Genomic DNA, 22118 nt, shown 5'->3' on the forward strand with positions numbered 1-22118 from the left:
TTGTGAGCCACCTGTGTGGGTGCTAGAAACTGAACTCAGGTTCCCATAGAAGAGAAGGGAAGTTTGTTATTCACTGAGCAATCTCTCCAGGTTCCTGAAATAAAATTTCTAAACAAGGAAACATGTAGACTGAAAAACATTTCTTTCTTTGTGGAATGCTCTTTCTTCTCATTGATTATGAGTTTATCCAACTCATATTTATACTTTTTTTGGCTTTGCAAAGTTATTATCAATTCACATTTTGTCTGAAATAAAAAACCACAAACATTCTAGTTTTGATGAAGAAATCTAATCTTTATTTCTATGATGTTAGCACAATATACTCACACGGTAGCTTTGATCTGTACTTAACAAAATACATTTATAGCACTTTACAAACTTTATCAGTTTGGAAAACATTGCATAACATTTTATTAAACACAATACTTCATATATATTATATATTCATAATTTTATTTACTTTAAAAAGATAATTAACTCTCTTTATTCAATACTTGGTTTTATCAATAAAGCACAGCCTAACAAAAGAAGAATCGCTCTCATTAGCAAATAAGATAAATAGACCACTAAGAAGAGATACCACCTGTTAGTCTGATTTATTTTAAATTAAGGTACCAGTGGAATGTAAACAAATTTTTTGTAATTATTTATTTTTTACAAAAGATGTGTTATCAAATATACATGCAGAGGTCTGAATTCTAGTGTCTATCATTATATTTCCTTAACAATGTGGTACAATTTGTTAAGTCATTAAAAACTGTAGCCTTTGGCACTTTGAGTAGAAAAAGAATATATCAATAGTATGTAAAGAACAAAAATTCAATGACTAGAGAAGTACTTTAAAATCTTTTTGTTAAGAAATAGGAAAGATTAGGAAATATCATACTGCACCTCAAATACTGCAGCTTGGTTTTTCTTCAGAGTACTAAAACCAGTCCACCCTTCCCTCTAGGAACTGGCCAGGCCAGCGGGGACATTGTGACAGTGGTGATGTAAAAGAAGTGGGGAAGGCCACATTTTACTCCCACTTCCTTCTCTGAGAAGGAACTTGCCAGAAGGATTACGGTTGAGTCTATATTTTATTGCCAGAGTTTTCAATTCTGCTGGTTTCAGCTAAATTCCTAATGCCTTAGGAGGTTGAGTTTTCTAAAAAGCTCTGCCCTTTGAATGTAGAAGCTGATAATGGATGATATGGTTCCTTGCTGGACAGCTGTTGTTCTCATTGAAAACTGACTGAGTTCAGACCAACCAGCTCTGCTGTTTGCTGTTTTTGTTCCTTCTCTTGGCAATCATCGAGTGTACATAATAATTCTTAAGACATGGCATGAGAAAGGTTTAATACCAAATTTCAAGAACCAAATACTTCTCCACACTTTAAACATCTAACTTGGAAAACAACTTCAAAAGTATTTTGTTATCTTCTTGCTATCGACAATATGGTTTCCTTTTGATTTAGGCTCAAGATTATAGATTCAAGACAGGCAGCCAAAACTGCCGATTATACTCTAAGCACAAAAGCTTTGCCTGGTGTGATATTTTGAAGATATACTTTCTAAATTTATACTGTGATATTCTTCTCTTCATCAGTTAGCATTTGCCTGCATTCTTACTGTTGTCCAGTTAAAAGTGTGTCAGGGAAGGGAGTCAAACTCACCCTCACTGTGGCTCTAATATGGTGATTATCTAGATAACACAAAAATGAAATGCTCTGGAACAAAATGAAATTTTGGGATTACTTACTGACGTGATAACTTATGCCATCAGATTGGAGACATCTTGAACTCGACCAACGTGTCTGGCAATGGAACGCACAGTTTCAACTGTTGGCTCAGATTTCTTGCGTAGGACCTCACAGCAGTGTGTTTTGCACAAGAAATGTAAATCGTCACTTTTGGTTTCTTGGAAGAATGTTTCTATAAACCTCAAAAAACTTAATAAACTAAGATGAAGCCGTACAATGGAAAATATAATCATAATAATTTCAAAATATTCTCAAACAATGTATTTTAAGTATGCAAATGCACTCACTAAAAAAAAATACCAGAAACCAGCATTACCAATACGTAAATAAATAGCAGAAAAATGATGCAGAGAACTGGTTATTCCATTTCACTGAAAACATTCCTACAGACTTTCAGATGTTGAAAAAAAAAAAAGGATCTTTCAAAGAAATGCTCAGAACTCTGTCCAATTTTTTTCTTTCTTTTTTCTTTTTGACTGTGAGACAGTCATTACAGGGAAGCCAAGGATGGCCTATTCTAACACAAAGTCACTGGTGTCTTCTGAATGAAGCAGCGTTTCTCTGACGAGGGATTGCACACCTTGTACACCACTAGTTCACAGCTACACAGAGTTTGAGAGTTTAAATGGTAGATGCACTGTGAGAATCAGCACCACCCAGTCTGCTCTTCTGGTGCAGAGTCTGCAAAAATGAATAATATATAATACTGCATGGCCTCTGCTGTCAGGAAAACCTATGTGTTTTGGGTTCCCACAGCTAATTATAATGAAAAAAACCAAATAAACAAACCCCAATGTTGGCACATTCAGAAGGTTAAATACTATACATCAGAGGAAACCACTTTATCTTAATACTGCCCTCTGCGAAGCCTCAGGGACAGGCCCTAAGAACTATTCGGATGATGCGATTGGTTCGGGTCTTGCTTTGTGCTTTTCTTTTCTCTTGGTGTAAAATTGCCACGATTTTTGTGGTGGTTCAGTGAGAGTTCCAGGCTGATGGTGAACAATCTAGGTGGGCAAGAAGGCTCTCCATAATCCTCTAGAAAACAAACAAAAAAAGCGCCCCAAAACAAAACAAAACAAAAGCCCAAAAGAGCACAAGGTACAATAAACGTGTGGTCTAGGGGTGGGGTTGGGGGTGTCACCAAAATGATGACAAGAAGGGCCATCACTCAATCCTTATAAGCCCGCGTGGGGGAGGTTCCTTTGTAGAAGATGTTTCTTGTGTTTTCAGGGCTGTTGCTTCTTTCAGGGATTAAGATGATGTTGCCCTTCCTGCGCAGGGTGGAGTCGCGTGAGGAGGACACAGACAGCGTCTCTGAGCCTATCTCGCTGCCCTCCACCGGGGTCACTCTGATGGTGGTAATGCCATGGTGGTGGTGCTCGTTGCTGTCGATGTTGCTTCTCTTGCGATCTCCCGAACCAAAGCTGTCTTTGAGGGACTCGCAGCTTTCCGAGTCCCTGTTGAGGTCGTTGAGCTCATAGGTTTGGCGCAGACTACTTTTTTCTGGAGCTTTCCACTTCCAGGAGCCGCTGCCTTCACCCTCGGTGGATGACGGGATCTGGATGATGGGCCTGTTGTTCTCGGGATGAGCCTCCACTCGCACTATGCCGCTGGGCTCGTGGTCAGTCAGGGTTTTGTAGCGGATGGAGCCTGTGCAGGTGACCGTGCTACCTTCCGCATTCTTGGGGCTGCTCTGCAGCACGCCTTGCTGCTTGGACATGGCGATGACCTGCATGATGCGTGGCTGGTTGTTGCTCCGGTTACAGGCCACAGTCTTCTCTGCTGCTTTCAGCCACTTGGCTCGTGCAGAACTGCTCTTGGGTGAGGTGCTTATGTTTTCCTGGGTCTCCTCAGGGATGTGCACCAATTGGGAAGAGCCAGGGCGGGACTGAATTGACACGCGTGGCCCTCCAGGCATACTATTGTTGCACCCAGGGACGGTGCCAGGCTGGATCTTGAGGTACTGATTGCCCGGGACGTGGTGGTCTCCGTTCACTCCCACCCTCGAGGGCTCTGAGCTGGACCTCATTTCTATGGACCTGGGTGGTGACTGCCCTTCTGGTTCAGTGTCCATAACCTGCAGGGACATCTTGCGACTCTCGTTCTTGCTCTTCCACTGGGTAAGGAGCTGTTTGGACCGGGCAGAATCCATAGAGGCATGGATGCTTGCATTTCTTCTCACTGGGTCTTCTACGGAGGGAGTGTTGGCTCTGGGCAGCGTGTTGCTGAAGGTCACCATGCTCTCCTTCCCCATGGGGCTCCTAGGAGTGATGATTTCTACGTCAGCGTTGGCCCTCTTGAGATTTGTTAAGGAGCTTGCATCCCTGTGGTTTCTGTTGAGGATACCCTCTGTGTGAGCAATTCCATCACCGCTGCTACTATTTTTAGCTGATAAAACTCTGCTGGGGTCTTGATTGAGGTCTGCCAGTGACCTGAGGGCATCTCTGTGCTGAAGCATACTGTCTTCACTAGGCAAAAAATTGCCTACAGCATACAGGCCCTGGGGTAGGAGGGAAAATAACAGGTGTCACACACTAGAAGGAGCAATTAATCACAGTTCCCCTAGAATACCCAAGGGAGCACACAATTGAGGTAGCTACTGTGTATAAGTCACAGACTAATAAAACAGTGTAAAGTACAGTTACTTGGGGGGTCGAGAGGTGGGGGATGGTGGTGGTGGATATAGCTCTTAACTGTCTAGACCATTGAACTAACTGCTCAGAAAGAGAGTGATTCTTTTTAATCCCAGCAGATGTGATTGTCACACTGTGTGTATGTTTCGAAATGAAAAGACTTTTTTTTTCCTGCATTCCTAAACTATTCATTTTATTTTCTGGACTCAAGAGTTTTTTGAGAGATAGTTCAAGAAGTTTGAATGATTTATCTTTCATTTGCAATCATACCTTCTGATAGCAAACAGCAGCAGTGCAGGGAAATACAGAACAATGGATCGTTCATAAAAACATTGTGTGGAGGTTGGAAGTGAGGGCGGGGACATATACATTGCTTCAAATCACACGGCCTTGCTTGTCTGCTTTAAACTTGACCTTCAAGTGGGAAAGTTGGATTAAATTACTGCTTTATACCGAACGTGGGCCAAGTTTTATTTAATTTTGTCTTCATATTTAGCCCTTCATTCTTATTTGTCTTAGATTTGGAAAAGGTTAAATTTCATTTTCAAAATTGTTATCCTAGTAACAGGAGATCATGAAGCAAGTGTCTTTCTGTGTGATAGTTTCAACTGAAGGTGGCTGGGTCTACTTTTTAAGCCTAAGAAATGCAATTTCATGGTTTTAGTATTTTATAGAATGCTTGTCACTGAGAAGCAGCATATGCTTGGGAATGATAATGTTCCAAATAGAAAAAAATCTGTCTGTCTCTGACTCTCTGTCATCTGTTTCTCTCTCTCTCTGTCTCTCTCTCTGTCTCTCTCTCTCTCTCTCTGTGTGTGTGTGTGTGTGTGTGTGTGTGTGTGTGTGTGTGTGTGTGTAGACGGGACCTCACTCTGACGATCTGGTAGGCTTGGGATTTGTTAGGTACATCAGGATCAGACTGGCCCCCAAACCTGCAGCTATTCATCTGCCTCTGCCTCTCAAGTGCTAGGGCTTTAGGCGTATGCCATCATATGTAAACTAATCTTTTTCTTTCTTTATTTTTTAAGAAGACTTTGCTAGTAGATCAGGCTGGCCTTAAATTTGCAATTTTCCTGCTTGAGTCTTTTAAGATCACAGGCATGAACATAACCCTGGCTATTCTATTGGTCTCTGTTTTCTTTCAAATATATCCACCTGTGCTCTTGCCACTCACACTCCCCAATATTCTGTTAATAGTTGTACGTCATTTGTGTGCCTGAGGACATCTTCCACTGAACAGCAAGTTCTCACTCTATTCTATAACATTCAGTGCTCAGAATGGTAATATAGTGATTTAATTCTTATTTTGAGAGAAATGTGAAACAAGCGGTTATTAATTTTAACTAATTAGTTAACTAAGTAATTAATTTAAGTAAGTAAGTAAGTAAGTAAGTAAGTACTGGGAGCCTAACCAAGGGTTTGTGTGCTCTACTGCTGAGCTATAGCCCTACTTCAATTTCTTTACTCTATAGGTACAGAATCAAGTTTCTGAGTGGCTCTGACATGTTGAATTTCATAACCACAGTCTTTGGGTTGGTTGTAAAGCTCATGTGAATGTTAGGGTACTGTGGTCTTACATGAGTGCACTGGACACGCAATGACTACAAGTGCAAGTCTTTTCTCTTTCTCTTGTAACACTCACTCACTGCCAGTTGGCACTCTCATAGCCACCATGTGTGTGTGTCACCCTGGCTTATGTACTCTTATTGCCCACTGACTTCAATGGGATCCCTTTTCTCTCTGCTGAAGAAAGCAAGTAACAGTAAAATTCAATGATTCATTACTGGCTCTACTTTTTTCCAAAGACAGAACCATTGCATACTTCATAAATATTTCTTTCACAAATATATATTTTTTCGTAATTCCATTCTTACAAGCACCAAGACCATGTGGGTAAGAGCTGTAGCTATAGGTGACCGACATTAATGTCTGTTAGCTCCTCTTTCTTTCTTGTTGCCTGTTCCTGTTCGTCACCTGCATATTGGTTATCCTTGGCTCTTTTTGACGCTGTGACCTGACAATTGTGCATGCCCTAACTAACTACACTAATACTTCTTTAAGTAACATCACTGGCCCACAAAATTCTCACGGCTTTTCTGTCCTTCAGACACAACTATTTACGTGCCATTTCCTTCATTATGAGCCCCTCAAATACTTTTCTTTCCAGCAATCTACTACGCTGATTATTTACCTAGTCTACTGATGTGTTCACCATAAGCCCTGTCTTCCAAGCTACAAATTTGGCCATCATTTCTCATTCCAACACTTCCCTTCTAGTGCAGCTGCTCTTTTGCACATCTCTTTCTTTGCGTGATAATCTCTTCCTCTCGAATGTGATTTCTACTCTCTTATCTTTACCATACCATTTCTAGAAACACTTACTGATGTTCCGCTGGCAGTTTCCTATTCTATAGAATTATATTCTGTCACTAAGCGTGTTGTAACTGCTTATGCTGATGCTCATATACTAGGAGATTCTGAGGGATGCAGCCTCTGCTTTGTGGTGGATGGCAATGGGAAGATGATGAATACTTAAGATGAATGGAAGGGTGCATGCATGACTACGATCAATAGGCACATTCAGTTTCGTTGTAATGTAGATACTTATCTTGAAGATATTTAGCACGTTTGAGAGAGAGAAAAATGATAAAAATTTCACTGTTAGTTGGAACATAGCTACATTCAGGAAAGTTCGAATTTGTGGTGTTGGGAAAATTATAGTAACTTTCTCTAAACCTTCACTATTTTTCCTTTTATTTCTCTTTCTCTCAACTTTCCTCATATATATATATACGTATATATATATACGTATATATATATATTACACACACACACACATATTGCTTACTTTAAGACTGAAATACAGCTGGGCAGTGGTGGCACAGTTCTTTAATCCCAGCACTTGGGAGGCAGAGGCAGGCGGATTTCTGAGTTCGAGACTGGCCTGGTCTACAGAGTGAGTTCCAGGACAGCCAGGGCTGCACAGAGAAACCCTGTCTCGAAAAAAAAAAAAAGACTGAAATACAATGATTCCCAGCTCAATTCTGGTTGACAAGAAGAACTCATTAAATCATTTTGTTGGAAGTAGAGTATAATTTGGCATAGAGTAAAGATGTCCCTATGGTTTTCTCATGAATATGAAATACATCACGAGTAATTTGTTGTACAAAATATTCAATGCAAACCTCTCTATCTTAACCTGTACTTCACCAAATAATAATAATGTTATTTACCAAATACAGTGCGATTCCTCCTCCTATTAAAAAGCCACAATAGACATCGACTGGATGGTTCTTATATTGAGTTATCCGTGTTAGCCCGCAGATGATTCCACAGATGATGAATGTGAAGACCAAGAGAGGTTTCAGGAGCTTAGAGGAATCGGTTAATGTGGAATTGAAGTACATCTTTAAAATGAAAGAAGTGAGTTAAGTGTGCTAGAAAGGCCACTGTGTTAGAAAAGTTTAAGCATACAAAAAGTTCAACTCAAATGTCTGACTGATACACTCGAGGGAATGTTCACCCTTTCCACTTGCTCTGACTAAGTTGTCAGCCGGCAGAGGAGAGAAATGCATGACACATTCACAAAATGAACAATAGAGCACTTGTGTAATCACAGGAAAGTTTGGAAAACGTCGAAGCGGTATAGACGTGGCCAATGAGTCCTCATCTCTCTCTTACATACCACAACACTGCAGTCCATTTGTCTAAAAGAGACTCCACACACAGTTTCAATCAAACACAGGAGCTCTTCATTGCCTAACAGTTATCAAATTGACAGCAACCTAGAATTCACCATTGAAAGCTGTGTTCCTGTCTAGTTTTCTGTACATTTGATAAAAGCGCTTTGGTTTTGGTTATTTTCATGTATTTCATAAGTATCTTCCCACCAAGTATTGAATTAAAAGGGTCCAAGGTTAAGCAAGTATTTTGACTCTCTATGAAAAAAATTCTTGAATTTTATCTTTTTTTCTAAGTAGCATCTGATAACTGCTTTAGATGCTATTTGTATTAAAGGGAGGCAGAACTAAATTGTAATCAGTCACCTGGAGGAACATTCATCTCTCAGCTTTTCTAAAGGTCACAATTTAACAAGAAACCCAATACTTACGGACACATACACAGCGGCGAAGGCAGCGAGGGTCGCATGTTGGGATGGGAATGACTTTCTGCCAAAGGAAGACAGCCAAGTTATGCATCTTAGTTTGAGTGTGCTGCCAGCAATCATCTCAAGAATGCTTAGCAAGAGGGTCAACACAAACCCACAAAGCAAGAAGCTATAACCTTGATTCATATCCAGTTTACTGAGAAAACCAGAGTGATTTACTACCCTCAGGAGTATTGCTGGCCACCGTAAGCATTAAAAAATAACCGTGATGTGCTTTTCAGTAAAAATTAAAGTGAAAGGAAGTAGAAAATAGGTATCAGGTTGGCAAAGGAACATGCAAGATAAAATCTGAATTGAGTTGGAAAAGGTTAACTATTCTCTGGTTACAGCTGTAGCAGTTCACTGGGAAAGCTTATAAAGTGTAGGACTTTGATGGCTTAAAGTTCTTTTATGCTCCAAGATAGTTTCGTTACATTAAGTAATACATTTTTTTCCTATACCAGTAGATCTTAATGTACTTTATACTCTAAACATGTATAAGAATAGTCCAGTTTTAACAAATTGTTTCTGTGCTTAGCCCAATGAAACATGACTGTTACTTACAAAGCAACAGAGAATTTTCCTAAATTAAACAGCGTAGGGAACAAGGTTCATTACAACACTGGTCAGGGGGACACACACAGAAAAGGATTACACAAGACATAGATTAAAAATTTCTTTCAATGGAAGAAAAACATGGAAAAAAGAGTCATTGATATTACTACTTTTCTAATTATTTGATGGTTCCAATTCAACGGAAACAAATGTAGAAGAATTGAGAAAGAATACAGGACATGGTTCTTTACTGTAGATTCAAAATTACTGAATGGTCCATGGAATTTGCTTCCATGAGAAGTCACTAAATAACAAATACAATTTTCACAATAATTGTTTCGTGCTCTGAATCTCTCTACTTATTTCTTTTGAGCTTCTCTGGAACTTATTCTTGTCTTTAAGTTTATTTTACTTTGTTGATTGAAAAGAATTCAATGTGTCAGTAGATTTCTCAAATTTTCATTCTTAACTTTCTGAAATGTAAAGTCAGGGGCTGTTTAACATTCTTGTGTTCATCCAAAGAAAAAAGATGTTATTGAAGATGTTACTCCTTTGGAGACTTCAGAAAAGCAAAATTTACCTAATTCCTAGATAAAGGATACAGAAGAGGAATAACACAGACTTTTGGTATTTGACATAAACAAGTCCAGTGAACATACTGACTGTTGGCTATAAGAGATCATTGATGTCACAGACCACAAAATATGGATTCAGTGAAGGAGGTCCTGTAGCAAGACCATGAATCTGAAATTTGGAGACTTTAAGGGAAGGATTTGGAACATGCCACTAGCCCATATCTGTGTTCAAGTCACTGAAGAGACTGTTGCATTGAAAATATAAATAAAATAAAGGTCATTGTGACTGAAAATGTGATGCTTAAACAGTATAAGGATGGCATGACACAAATATAGGTGTGGGATAGTTTTAGAGTTGGTTTCAACCTGCCACTGTTGATAACTGTAAGGTCAGATCCTGAGCAAATATCTTCCACGATGTAGGAGTTTTCTTTGCAGGATACATTCAGAGAGGTATAATTTGGCTTGCACACAGTCAGAAAGTACGGTGCCTGATATCCTGTGGACAGCTGTATGATATCTGTAATGAGGGCCGTGGAGCACAGTCCAAACACATGGACTCCTGGAAGCAAGTGGAAAGCAGTGTTACCAAGTCACTGGCTGGAGAGGATTTTCCATCAGTATTATAGCATGCACTGATATGTGACCTTATAGACTGTTGCCATTTTCCCTCATATAATCTAAGAGATAATATAGAAACTTTCTAAACTACGTTGATATTTAAGTGCAACATAATACACTAAGAATTACCCAAGCAGTAAGTATACCATAGTCATTCTTTTTAATTAGGGTATATCCTTTACATATAAATATTTGTTTTTAATTAAGTGTGTCTCTGTATAGGTCTGTGCACCTCTGAGCACAGTACCTGCAAAGTACAGAAGAAGGTGCAAGATTTTGAGAGCTGGAGTTACAGGGAGTCATAAGTGGCCTGATGTGGGTACTAAAATTCTGAACCTGTGACTTCTGCAAGAGCAGTGTGTGTGTGTGTGTGTGTGTGTGTGTGTGTGTGTGTAGGTGTGTGTGTATGTTTAACTGATGAGCCATGTCCACCTGGGGAAACTTTAGAATGATTTGAGAGGGACAAAGTATGAGAAATGTAGTAGAATTTAAAATGCTACTAATTTAACTCTTTTTGTTTTGTGATCAACTGAACTTATTCAGACCATCTATGTCATCATGGGTTTGGAACTGTTTATTGAAATTTGGTGGATTTGCAACTAAGGCAACTGTCCCTACTGATCCCCCAGTAGCTAAATAGTTCAGTAATGTGTAAAAGAACTTTTAGGGAGGAGGGGGAGTTGACAGGGATGGGAAGGATTTGAAAGCAAATGAGGAAGTGAGAATAGTCAGTATGTATTAAATATAATGTCTAAAATTGTCAATGTTATTTAAATTTGTAAATGAAGTACACAACAAATTAAAAAATAACTTCAGGCTGTTTTCTCACCATGGTCTATAACTCCAGGCACAGTTACTAAACCCTTCAGAATTCATAGTCTCATTTTTCTATGAAGCACAATCCTGCTAAGAAAGCCAATTAAGCAAAGAAAGGGGAAGGCAGGCTTTGTCTTAATAACCAAACAGCAGTTACAGCCTGGGAAGCAGTGGGAGCTGCCTTATTTGGTAATGATGTTCTATATCTTCAGCCAAAATTCCACTTTTGTCTTCTGGGACCAATCATAAACTACAAAGCCTCAAGCTCTATGCTGGTTTGAAGTCACTTGCTTGGCTCATCTTGTGAGTAGTACCTTCTAAGATGCAATCTAGAACTTGCATTTCCTCCCAGGTTGTCTGACTCCCTGCATTCATTCTGACTCAGCTGCTTGACTTCTGATTCATGAGTCACTCACAGCACCATTCTGAGAGGCACTCCATTACCACCTCCAGACCAGCAGCCCTGAACTGTACGCACCATTTTCCATTTTCTTCTTTACTGATTGTCCCCTAATCAGCACAGTGATTGACACTGGGGATTTATGACACAGAAAGCTGATCTCTACATTCCACTTCCTAGAAGCATGAATAAGTTCTATCCTTTACATATATATATATATATATATATATATATATATATATATATATATATTCATATTCATGTGTAGGTGTGTGAGGATGTGCAATCGTCTGAGGATGCTCATGGAGAGCAGGGAAAGTATCTGATCCCCTAGAACGGAAGGTACAGCTGCCTAATGTGAGTTCTAGATACCAAACCCCTCCAGTCCTCTGGAAGAACAGCAAGTGCCCATAATCACTGAGCCATCTCTCCAGCTCCCTAGGATTTAATTCTTAACACTGTGTACCATGGTTCACTGTGTGTTGAATACAAAGAGCAGGCAGTGTGGTCTCAGATTTGCATGGCCTGGGTAAAGACTGAATAGAAGGGGAATCAACTTATTTTATCTTGGGAAAATGGAACTTTCCAAGCCCAGGGAGGATGAGATTCCTGAGAACATTTCAGAGTACACACTCCTTTGTCCATAGCATTATATTCTATTACAGAAACACTTCTCTGGGCTCAGATTTGGGTCTTGGACTTCTATTTTCTCTATTCAAATGTTGCTAAGAGAGCTACTGGCTTTTTAACAGCATCAATATGATTATAAAAAGATAACTTTAAAGGGTAGAGCTCGGGGAATGATTTAGAACCAGTAGTTTTTGTCATGGGAGAGATTTAATTTAATTATTTATGATATATTACTACATGAAGCTACTAATCTCTTTATGCTGACATGCTATGGCATATAAGGCCAAAATAATATAAGGAAAACATAATACATGGTTAAAATAATATATTAATATAATGATATGATATAATATAATAGTTATATAAGGTAAAAAAAATACCCTTTATTGACTTACTGGGATAAAGATAAAACATTCAGTTTGGTGTCTGGTATTGTGGATAACTGCTTAAATCAGTGGGAAAAAAAAGTAAAAAGAAGTCTGTGGCTCTAACTAAATTAAGATGGTCCAATACTAATTGTGATTTAGAAATTAGTATGATTCAGAGCCTGCTTAGTCAGGCCTGTAATTTTTTATAGACTTCATTAAAAAAAATTCAGGTGATGTGGGGGAGGGACAAGAAATTCTAATGAAAAATAACCATGATATAGCAATCTCTCATGACATTTCCAAACATGGTGACTTCAGGTAAAACCACCAAGAAACAGATTCACTTATGTGAATAAATTAATTTCTCAAGCACTGTCAATTAATGATGGCTCACTGACACTTATTCTCCATTTAAAGCAGCAAAAAAATAAATGTGTTGCTACACACCTGTTATTCTAGAACTTGGGAGGCAGAGGCAGGAGACTGAGGAGTTCAAGGTCAGCGTCAACAACATTGTAATTTATTGCCACCCAGGGCTACATGGACCTTGCTTCTACTCTTATTTCCTGCCTCTATTCTTTATTCTTGCTCTGGAAAAAATTAAAGCCTAAAACTTCCACTCTTTGAGACTATTTTATAGTAAATTTATACTTCAACCAGAATTTGACAAAATGCCATGAAATGTTTATTTTATTTTTTACAAAACCAGGGCCATGACTCTAATAACACATGTTTGAGGGAGAGCCTAGATTCCTTTTTTTTAAAGAACAGTTTCCTGTATAATGTAAAACTCATCACATACTGAACATATACATCTAAATTACAGCTTTAAGGGCATAATATCTGTAATTAGACATAGCATTTCTCTACAAAAAGGCTTTTCCATTCTCTTTGGCTCCTCACACCCACCAACGAATCTGACGGCTCTTCTGAGAAAGGAGTTGAAGTTGCAGCCCCCAGCATTGATGTTGGGCTCCAATCCAGCTCCGTTTCTTCTTTTGGAGAGGCAGCAGTATAGAATCCCTTCACCCACCATGATCTGCAAAGGTCACACAGTGTCAGCAAGGGTATCACTATTCCTACACATTAACACATGGAAACGATGCTTCATTCCCTCACACCCTCACACCTCGACAATTCAACAAGGAGAAGGTATATAAATATATATATATTGAATATATATATATATATATATATTCAATACTTCAGAAGCCCAAGAAATTTATCCTTGGGATTTAGCAAGCAGTGAAAAATAAGCAAATAGTGCACTGTAAAGAGGTTCGGCTGGATCTTGTCCACTCACAGACATTGAACAAACATGTGAAAGTGTCTCAGAATTTCAATTTGATTACAACAATCAACCTTTAGCTTTTTGCCCGTCACACAGATTGATTCAATCAACTACACAGTGATAGATTCTGCTCTAGCTTTGAGAATCTTAGCATTAATCCCAAGATGCCTTAGAAAAATCAAGTAAGTATAGAGTTAGGATTAGGAACATTTGATAAGCATATTTGGTTAATTAAACAATTTTTAATTTAGCAGGAGGAAGAATATACAGAAAGCATGTCTGACTATAAAAATACTATTGATTATAGTCATTCCATACATATTTCTGTACAGGTAGAATTACGTCTTGTACTGGCCAATGCATTAGACACCACTCACATGTAGCTGCCACAAACCGGAAATGTAGGCACTGAGAATGAATTCAATATTTAATGTTAATAGCACTACATTTAAAATTAAACTAAACATATCTAGACTAGAAAAAGCCAAATGTCTAGTGGATATCTTATTGGAGAATGCAGATGACAAGAGAGTCTACATAAGTGGGTATTGTTTCTGAGGGATAAGCATTCTGAGTGCATATTTACAATAGATAAAGAACTATATACCAATTAGACCAATCACTATAAAGAACGTATCAAGAGTATTTTAAGATATAAACAATGGGACATAGCATAGTCCCACAGTCTCTGTGGTACTTTAAGACATAGAGCATCAGTGAAAAAATTCAAAGTTGTTTTGATGTCCTTCTATTCAGGAAGGATTTTCTTTTAAGTTGCTTACTATATCCTAAGATGAATTGCATCACCTTCTATGTATCTGCCTTAGTTCCCTGTCTTTCTCCTTAGGGTAGCTTTATTGAATCACATCACATGCTACTTATTCACTGGACTGTCTCTCCTTAGACCAGGACCCTCCAAAGGAAGAGCCTAAGTTATCCTCATTGTTAGCATCATGCCTGAGAATATGAGATTTGTGTTTAGTACTTTTATTGTGCTAAATACCCTGTAAGTCTGAGTTGCTACTTATAATACAAACAAGGTCTGAATTTATGACTTTTATTTATTAAAAAGGTTTCAAATATTTAAGAATATTGCCCCCAATAAATTTCTGTGAAAATTAGATAGTGATTTTCATAAATGTGTAGAGTTGAGGAAATAGGGTTTTAAGAGATTAACAGTCTCTAAGTTACAGAAGATCAGGCCAGTGTAATGATCATGAATGGACTTAGAATTGGATTATGGGTAGGGTTATTAAATTATTAGATTTATCTGGGTGAGCTTCTTTGTTCTCATTAAAATCTTTTATTTGTTTTACAAAATGCTTCAACTTATAGCTCCATTAGTTATATTTAGCTGTATAGGTAATGTAGTGTGCATACCATGGTAATGACTTAATTTGTATACAAAGTTTTCATATAATGTTTTTCACGGAAGTCTGACAGTAAGCCAAATATAAATACCGAATGGTATGATAAGTCAATCAGTACAGAAATGATAGAGGGGGAAATTTATCTCTATTACTCATACTGAATTAACTATGTATACTTTTTGAATGATATTTTCCAACACTGTTATTTCAGATGAGACATGGAAATATACTAGGTTCTCTGATGTGTGTAGTTAGCCCCTCTCCTTATACCAGTCTGTTGTAAAATCTAAGCCAAATCTGTCTTCCTACTTTCCCAGGAAGATCCCAATTTTTGTAATAAATTTATTCAGCTACAAAGATGAAAAGAAAACCAGCATCTTTGATGTTCAGAGATTAGAGTCTGTTCACATTCACTTTGAAGAACGGGAAGGAGGAAGGACTGAATAAGGTGGTTTTCAGTAAGATTATAGACAGAATTATTGTCTCCCATCTTGCCACATACTCAATGATGAGAAAAGCACTTGTTTATGGGGAAGTCCTTAAAAACAGAAAGAAAAAAATAAAATCAGAACAAAATTAGAAGAGTTTTATATATTTGGCAAGAGAGGAGTGTCAGATTCCATCATATGTAATACTGTTCTCTCTTAAGGTTATTGAAGAAAAACATCACTGATACCTTGGAGGCCTTTATTGGATGGGGGACCATCTCAAATCATAAACATTAATAGATTTGCATTAAGAAGCATAAAGGATGGAGACCCTATAGAAATGCCCCATGGAAGGAAATAGCCCTAGGCTCCCCAGGTCTGCTCAGTGAGAAGAAGGGTAGTAGATCTCTTGATTTCTCAGGTCTTCAAGCCCCAAAGCCCTTGGAAGCATCCCTAACTTGTGTATTGGGAGTTTAAGATTAGATTGAAGGGAGTCAAGAGAAGTAGGAAGACTATGACGAGGCCAAGGTCATTGTCCCCAGAATATGCAACCATGTCAGGAGAGGAAGCATCATGTGATAAACGATCCTGGTAGGGAATAGCAACTGAAAAATGTTTTCTGGTGTGATAGGTTTAAAAATACTCTTTCTGTTATGGTCAAATAACTAAGCAAAAGGGAAGGCACTACTAGTTGAGGAAATACCATCCATTAAAATGTTTTCTCAATAAAAAAGGGGGCTTTAAAAAAGTTTTCTCTCTCTGCTTCGATGTACATAACTAATAATTCCAATCCTCCTGAATTCACAGAAACTCAAATAACATTAATCTACAATTGAATAAATTAGGCTTTAATTATTTTACTGAAATATTTTATTCAATATGTTTATAGTATAAATAAGATTATTATTTCCTATAGGAGAAGTATTTTGAATACGCAGTAATGGTTATACGAAAGAATGGAGTTTAGAAGGTCTATAAACAACCTTTTAAAAAATGCTGATGTTCTGAAACTCAAAAGCCCTGTGTAAGAGAGGATTTCATAAAAGCCGCATTTAAACATGGCTTTTAATTCAGTAATATTTGCCCAACATTTATGAGGATGGTGAAAGGACTAGAGATGAGCAGAAGTTCCTCTGGCATGAGTGAACACCGTCACCCTGGAAACGAGTTTCTTGTCTTTATGCTAATAGTGTGGTGGTAGAAGAAATGGCAGCAAGACTTGGATAACCTTACTTATAATGGAGTTACATGAAAATGTTTTTGTGATATGTAATAACACATCAAAACAACTGTTTTATAAATTAAATACTTAGGAAATAAAATTGCCAACCCAAAATGGCCAAATTAACTGATAATTTTCATAAAAGAAACAACCAATTAATATTTTTAAAAGTGATCAGTATTCCTTGCTGTTAGAAATATGAAAAGAAAAACTACTTTAAGATATTACTTTCTCTTAATCATAATGGCTATCATCAATAAATGTGACAAGAAAGTTTGGAAAAGATGTGGAGAGAAGTAAAGACTTATTTAATTTGATCTTGGTGGAGGCAAAAATTAATACAGCCACTGTGGAAATAAGTTTGGAAGTTTCTCAAAAAATTAGAAATAGAACAATGTGATTCCAATATTTCACTCTAGGGCACATACTCAGAGAATTCCATACTCTATCCTAAGATATATTTGTACCCTATTATTTATTGCTGCCGTAGTCACTATAGTAATGAGTCAGAATCAACTTAGTTGTTCATCAACCAATGAATAGTTAATGAAAAATTATATGTGTATACAATGGAATACTATTCTGCTCTAAAGAAAACTGCAGTCTAAATCTCTAGGTAAATATATGAACTTAGAATGTACAATCATATCCAATCTCAGATAAAAAATCTGCTTGCTCTTGATCATATACAGCCTCTAGCCAGTAATACATAACATACATAGCCAGCATGCAATAAGCAAGTGTACATGTGGATACAGTATACCATGTAGAATAAAGAACAAAGAAAGCTAAATATTAGAGAATGAAGATTGACCAAATGCAGCAATGATTATACATTCATTATAAAGGCAGATATAAAACCACCTTTTTTTTTTTAGTTGTAACCTGTCATAGATTTTTCATTTTCAGTTGTAGATATGTGTATAAAAGCATTACTAAATGTATAAAACAAAATGTGAAGCTCCACAGGTTCTGTTCTGAATGACTATTGAAACTGGAAGAAGTTCATTGAGTCATATAGTCTTTGGTCTGGCTAATTTTAGTGTGTGATTTTTGATAATACATGTTTTTAATAATAAAGTTTAAAAATAAAAAATTAATTTACTTTATTGAGGTATATATGTATATATATATATATATTACATAATTAAAATATAAATATATATTTTAAAGTGTAAATGCCTGCTGTGAATTTCAATCTCAAGAATCTCACTCTGTGAATTTATCTATCCATGTGTGTGCATGCATGCATGTTAAATATATGGGGGAAGATGCCCACATGCCTGAAAGGTGAGCTGTAAACTCTTTACAATTGGTATGCCTCACTGCACATAATCAACATAAAGTGTTACTTTAGTAAAAATGAACTTATAAATGTTATCAAAAATCATTTTTGAGGAGAGAATCTGTTGGGCATATAATTATTTTCAACTTTCTAGAGTCCAAGTAGCAAACAAACACGTGAAAAATACATCATTTAGAAATATCTCAGCAATTTAATAGTACCTATTAAAAAGAATTGGGTGATTACAAACCCTTTTTCATAATGATGTAAAAATGCAAGCAGATAATTTTGGAAATTGTGTAATATTTTTAAACTTTACATGCCAACAATGTTAAGAAATCAATTACATGATAATGTCAATATATACAGTGTATCTCAGACAAGATCTTCCAATGGAAGGGTTAGAGTTCACCTTTTCTTTCTTTCTGTGTTTCCCTATGTACATTTACTACACAAACTGGATCAACTTTTGTTCTCTGGGACTGAACAGTACAATTTGAGGGTCAATTCTTACCGTAATTGCAGGTCCAGCAAAAGCCAAGCTAAGCAACATGAGGAATGGAATGGCCTCCTGGGTTGGCTCAATGTAGGGCATGCTAAGACTTCTGTCATAGCAACTGAATCCAGAGTGTACAGGTTTGAAGACATCTGTGAGTTCCAGGAAGTAGAGGCTAACCACTGATGATGCCAATATAGGCAACTGCGGGTAAAAGACACAGAAGATGGTCTATTTTTGTAAATAGGACAAACTAGAATCAGTACACATTGACGTTTGAAACTGATGGAATTTCCCCCTTCTCATGGCCCTTCTGTGGGCCAGAATAAAGTACAGTCGTAAAGTGCTGTGGAGTTGACATTATAGAAAGCTTCCTACTCATCTGCTTTACCAGGCTGCTCTCAGTCTCTCACCCTTTACCTAGTGAAGCCATCTTTCTCTCTATTTACCAATTTTACCATCTGCTCCCCTCTCCCGTTAACATCACACAGAAACTTCTGGGAATATTCTAGTTCATTGCCCTTCCTACCTTAGGCATCTTGCTGACTGTTATTCTCATCTGAACCAAATCCAAATATGTACCACGAAGAAAATCCTAGTGATACATCATGGATTTGAACCTTCATCAATATCTGGACTTAGTCTTAGTCTCCAAATCTTTTAGTGACACAATCCTACCACTCCTCAACTCTGTGCTGACCACACTCAGATGGTTCTTCATGCTTGCCCTGTGGGAGCCAAATGTACTGCTGCCCAAGGTCCTTTCCATCTGTGCCTCCTTCCTTTCATGTCCTCTCCTTAGCTTTTTGCATGAAGGGCATTTCCCTATCATTAACGGTACTTCCCAGAGTCCTCCAGCCATAATGACCTTTGATTCTCTTCAACTTTGTCATCTATCTTGATTTTCCTCAATGGCACTCATTAATCAAAATAACTTGGCAATTAACATCATGCTAGTAAAATTAATAATTAACTTACTTGGTTTTCATCTATAAATTATTACTAAAAAACACTTAAGGAAGTGAGAATCTGCCAATATTATTTATTGCAGAGTCCTTGAAGCATGAAACTATTACTAGCACATTTAAACAGCCAATACATCAGTTTGTAGTTTTTAATGGCCAATAACAATTTATCAATAAATGACTAACTGAATAAATGTGTAAATCTTAGAGTATTACAGTAAGTAAATTGCATTATCACATTTAGCAAATAAAAATAAATGCATGCCAACCAGTGAAATAAAAACTTCGGATTGGAGTAGCTTGTTTTCATTGTAAGAATATCCCATGTAATGATTGAGAAATGCACTGAAAATTATTGTTTATCTGAAATTTTAATTTTACTGGCCATCTGTTTGACTAGCTTTAGGTTAATTACAAAGCAGTTTCTAACCATTTGTCAAGAAGACCCATCTCAGGTAAGACCAAGAATGACTGAAGAAGAAACACATGTCAGTCTCCTGCCTCCACAAATATTCCTCTCCCCCAACATGACCATTCTTTCAGCTTAAAGTTTTACTGTTTATGGAATGTTTGTGTAGCCAAACCATATACGAGAATATTATTAACCAATAATTATTTCTGGTTATTTGTTTAAAATATAAATACGCAATATGGAATCACACTTTCTACTTCCAAGAAGTCTTTTTATGTAATGAAGTGGGAATTAGGCTTATTGGAAAGTTTAGTAATGAACGGGGTGATTAATCTATTTTTGTCTTTCTGGTTTTCAAGAGGGTGTTTTTCACAGACCAAAGGATTGCATTGAAATATTTATGCTTTATCTTATCCATTATCATTTGATGACTCCAGAGAGCTGGTTATTTCTTCACACTCTTTCATAATCTGATGTACAGGAATAGTAACTTTCCATCTTGACCAATAAAACAGCTCTTCCTGATATATATGTATGACTAAAATTTTCATTTCAATCTACATTAATATATTTCATCTTAATTTAGCAAGTATATCACTTCCTACATGTCTGTTAATTTTGTTTTGGCAATTAATTCATTGATTTTTAATTCACTTAATTTAAATATCATCACAACAGCAGTCATATCAGCAAGTGGCTGAGACTGTGAACCAAGCTCATTTCAAATCTTATGTCTTAAACACTATTCTGTTGTCCTTCCCTAAAATTAAACAGAAATAAATGTTCATATAATGAAATATGACTAGCATTGATTTAAAAGATTACTGTTACTGGTTTTTCTGTATTTGTTACTCTTAGTTGTGGTATGTATTAATTAGTCTAAATAGACTTCGTCTTAAATGTGTGGTTTCTATAAAAGTTGAAATATTCTCTTCATTTTTAAAAATTAGTTAATTTATATACTTTACATCCCAATCACAGCTTCCCCTCCCCCTCTCCTTCTAGTCCCTCTCTCCCGCTTTAAGTCCCCCATTCCTCTATCCTCAGAGAAGGAGAAGCCTCCCATGGATATCAACCTGCTTTGGAATATCAAGTGGCAGTAGAACTAGGCACATCTCCTACTGAGCCTAAACAAGGCAGCCCATTTAGGGAAAAGGGGTCCAAAGGGAGACAACAGAGTCAGAGACAGCACCTGATCCAGTTGTTAGGGGTACCACATGAAGACCAAGTTGCACATCTGTTACATATGTGTTTGGGGCCTAAGTAATAGCATGCATGCTCTTTGGTTGATGGTTCAATCTCTGTGAGCCTCCATGAGCACAGATTAGTTAACTCTGTAGGTTTTCTTGTGATGTGCTTGACCCCTCTGGCTCCTTCAATCCTTCCTCACTCTTCCACAGGATTTCCCAAGCTCCGCCTAATGTTGAATGAAATATTTCACTTTAAACCTTATTTCTCCATCCACTTTCAACTTTCCTGGAAATTTTCTTGAATTTTCTATATATATATTTTGCACATGGGAATTGGATTTGAGATATTCAGTGTCCATCCAATTAACATTTGATGATCAGTTTTTTTTAAGTGGTCATAGACTTACAAGGTGACTTTATTGTCTCCTGAAAAAAGGTGAGCAATATTTTTATCAATAATGAGTGATCTAAAAGTAAAATTGTCCTTCCTTAGCAGAAACACACTCCTCATTGGACTTTTGTGAATGAGTGCTTTACACATACACTGTGCTCAACTGTGTTAGTGAAGACACAGCCAAAGAATGAGGATAATATTCTCAATGTATGTGAATGGGAAATGGAAATGAATGCTTTATAAGTTTGCCAGTGCAGTGAAACCAGTGCAGGAGTTGATGGCTTTCAAGTGACTATGAGATTCTGGTGGCAATATATTCACTTCTATCAGAGATGACCTTAGAAGTAATTATAAATTTCAGTTTTCTTGTCTATGAAATTAGCTACATTGGGAGCACCCATCACTCCCAGTCAGATGATAAGATAAAATGAGCTATTGCAAACCTGATGACACAGTACCTCGAATAGAGACTAGTTTACTTTGGTCACCTTATGAACATTTCTTTATCTTTCCATGAATTTAGGTACCCATGACGTTAAAAAAAATTAAGCAGACAAATCAAAGGATAAATTTGTA

At 37.2% G+C, this 22118-nt stretch overlaps 1 protein-coding gene across 2 annotated transcripts in view; it reads right to left on the bottom strand.

Annotated features, from left to right (window-relative positions):
- Positions 1-273: 273 nt before the first annotated feature.
- Positions 274-22118, bottom strand: part of Plppr4 (phospholipid phosphatase related 4) — a 37750-nt gene continuing 15905 nt past the window's right edge. The window contains exons 2-7 of one of the 2 annotated variants that reach the window (XM_028757390.1): positions 18600-18785; positions 13399-13528; positions 10021-10216; positions 8489-8546; positions 7611-7784; positions 274-4244 (exon numbers count right to left, since the gene is read on the bottom strand). In XM_028757390.1, the coding sequence (XP_028613223.1) occupies positions 2913-4244; positions 7611-7784; positions 8489-8546; positions 10021-10216; positions 13399-13528; positions 18600-18785 (2076 nt within the window). In that variant the 3' untranslated portion in view covers positions 274-2912. The remainder of the gene's footprint in view (positions 4245-7610; positions 7785-8488; positions 8547-10020; positions 10217-13398; positions 13529-18599; positions 18786-22118) is intronic. The other variant, XM_028757391.1, reaches the window with a different exon arrangement.

The sequence above is a fragment of the Grammomys surdaster genome, unplaced genomic scaffold (assembly GCF_004785775.1).
Source record: "Grammomys surdaster isolate TR1022 unplaced genomic scaffold, NIH_TR_1.0 126158, whole genome shotgun sequence".
Taxonomy (NCBI): domain Eukaryota; kingdom Metazoa; phylum Chordata; class Mammalia; order Rodentia; family Muridae; genus Grammomys; species Grammomys surdaster.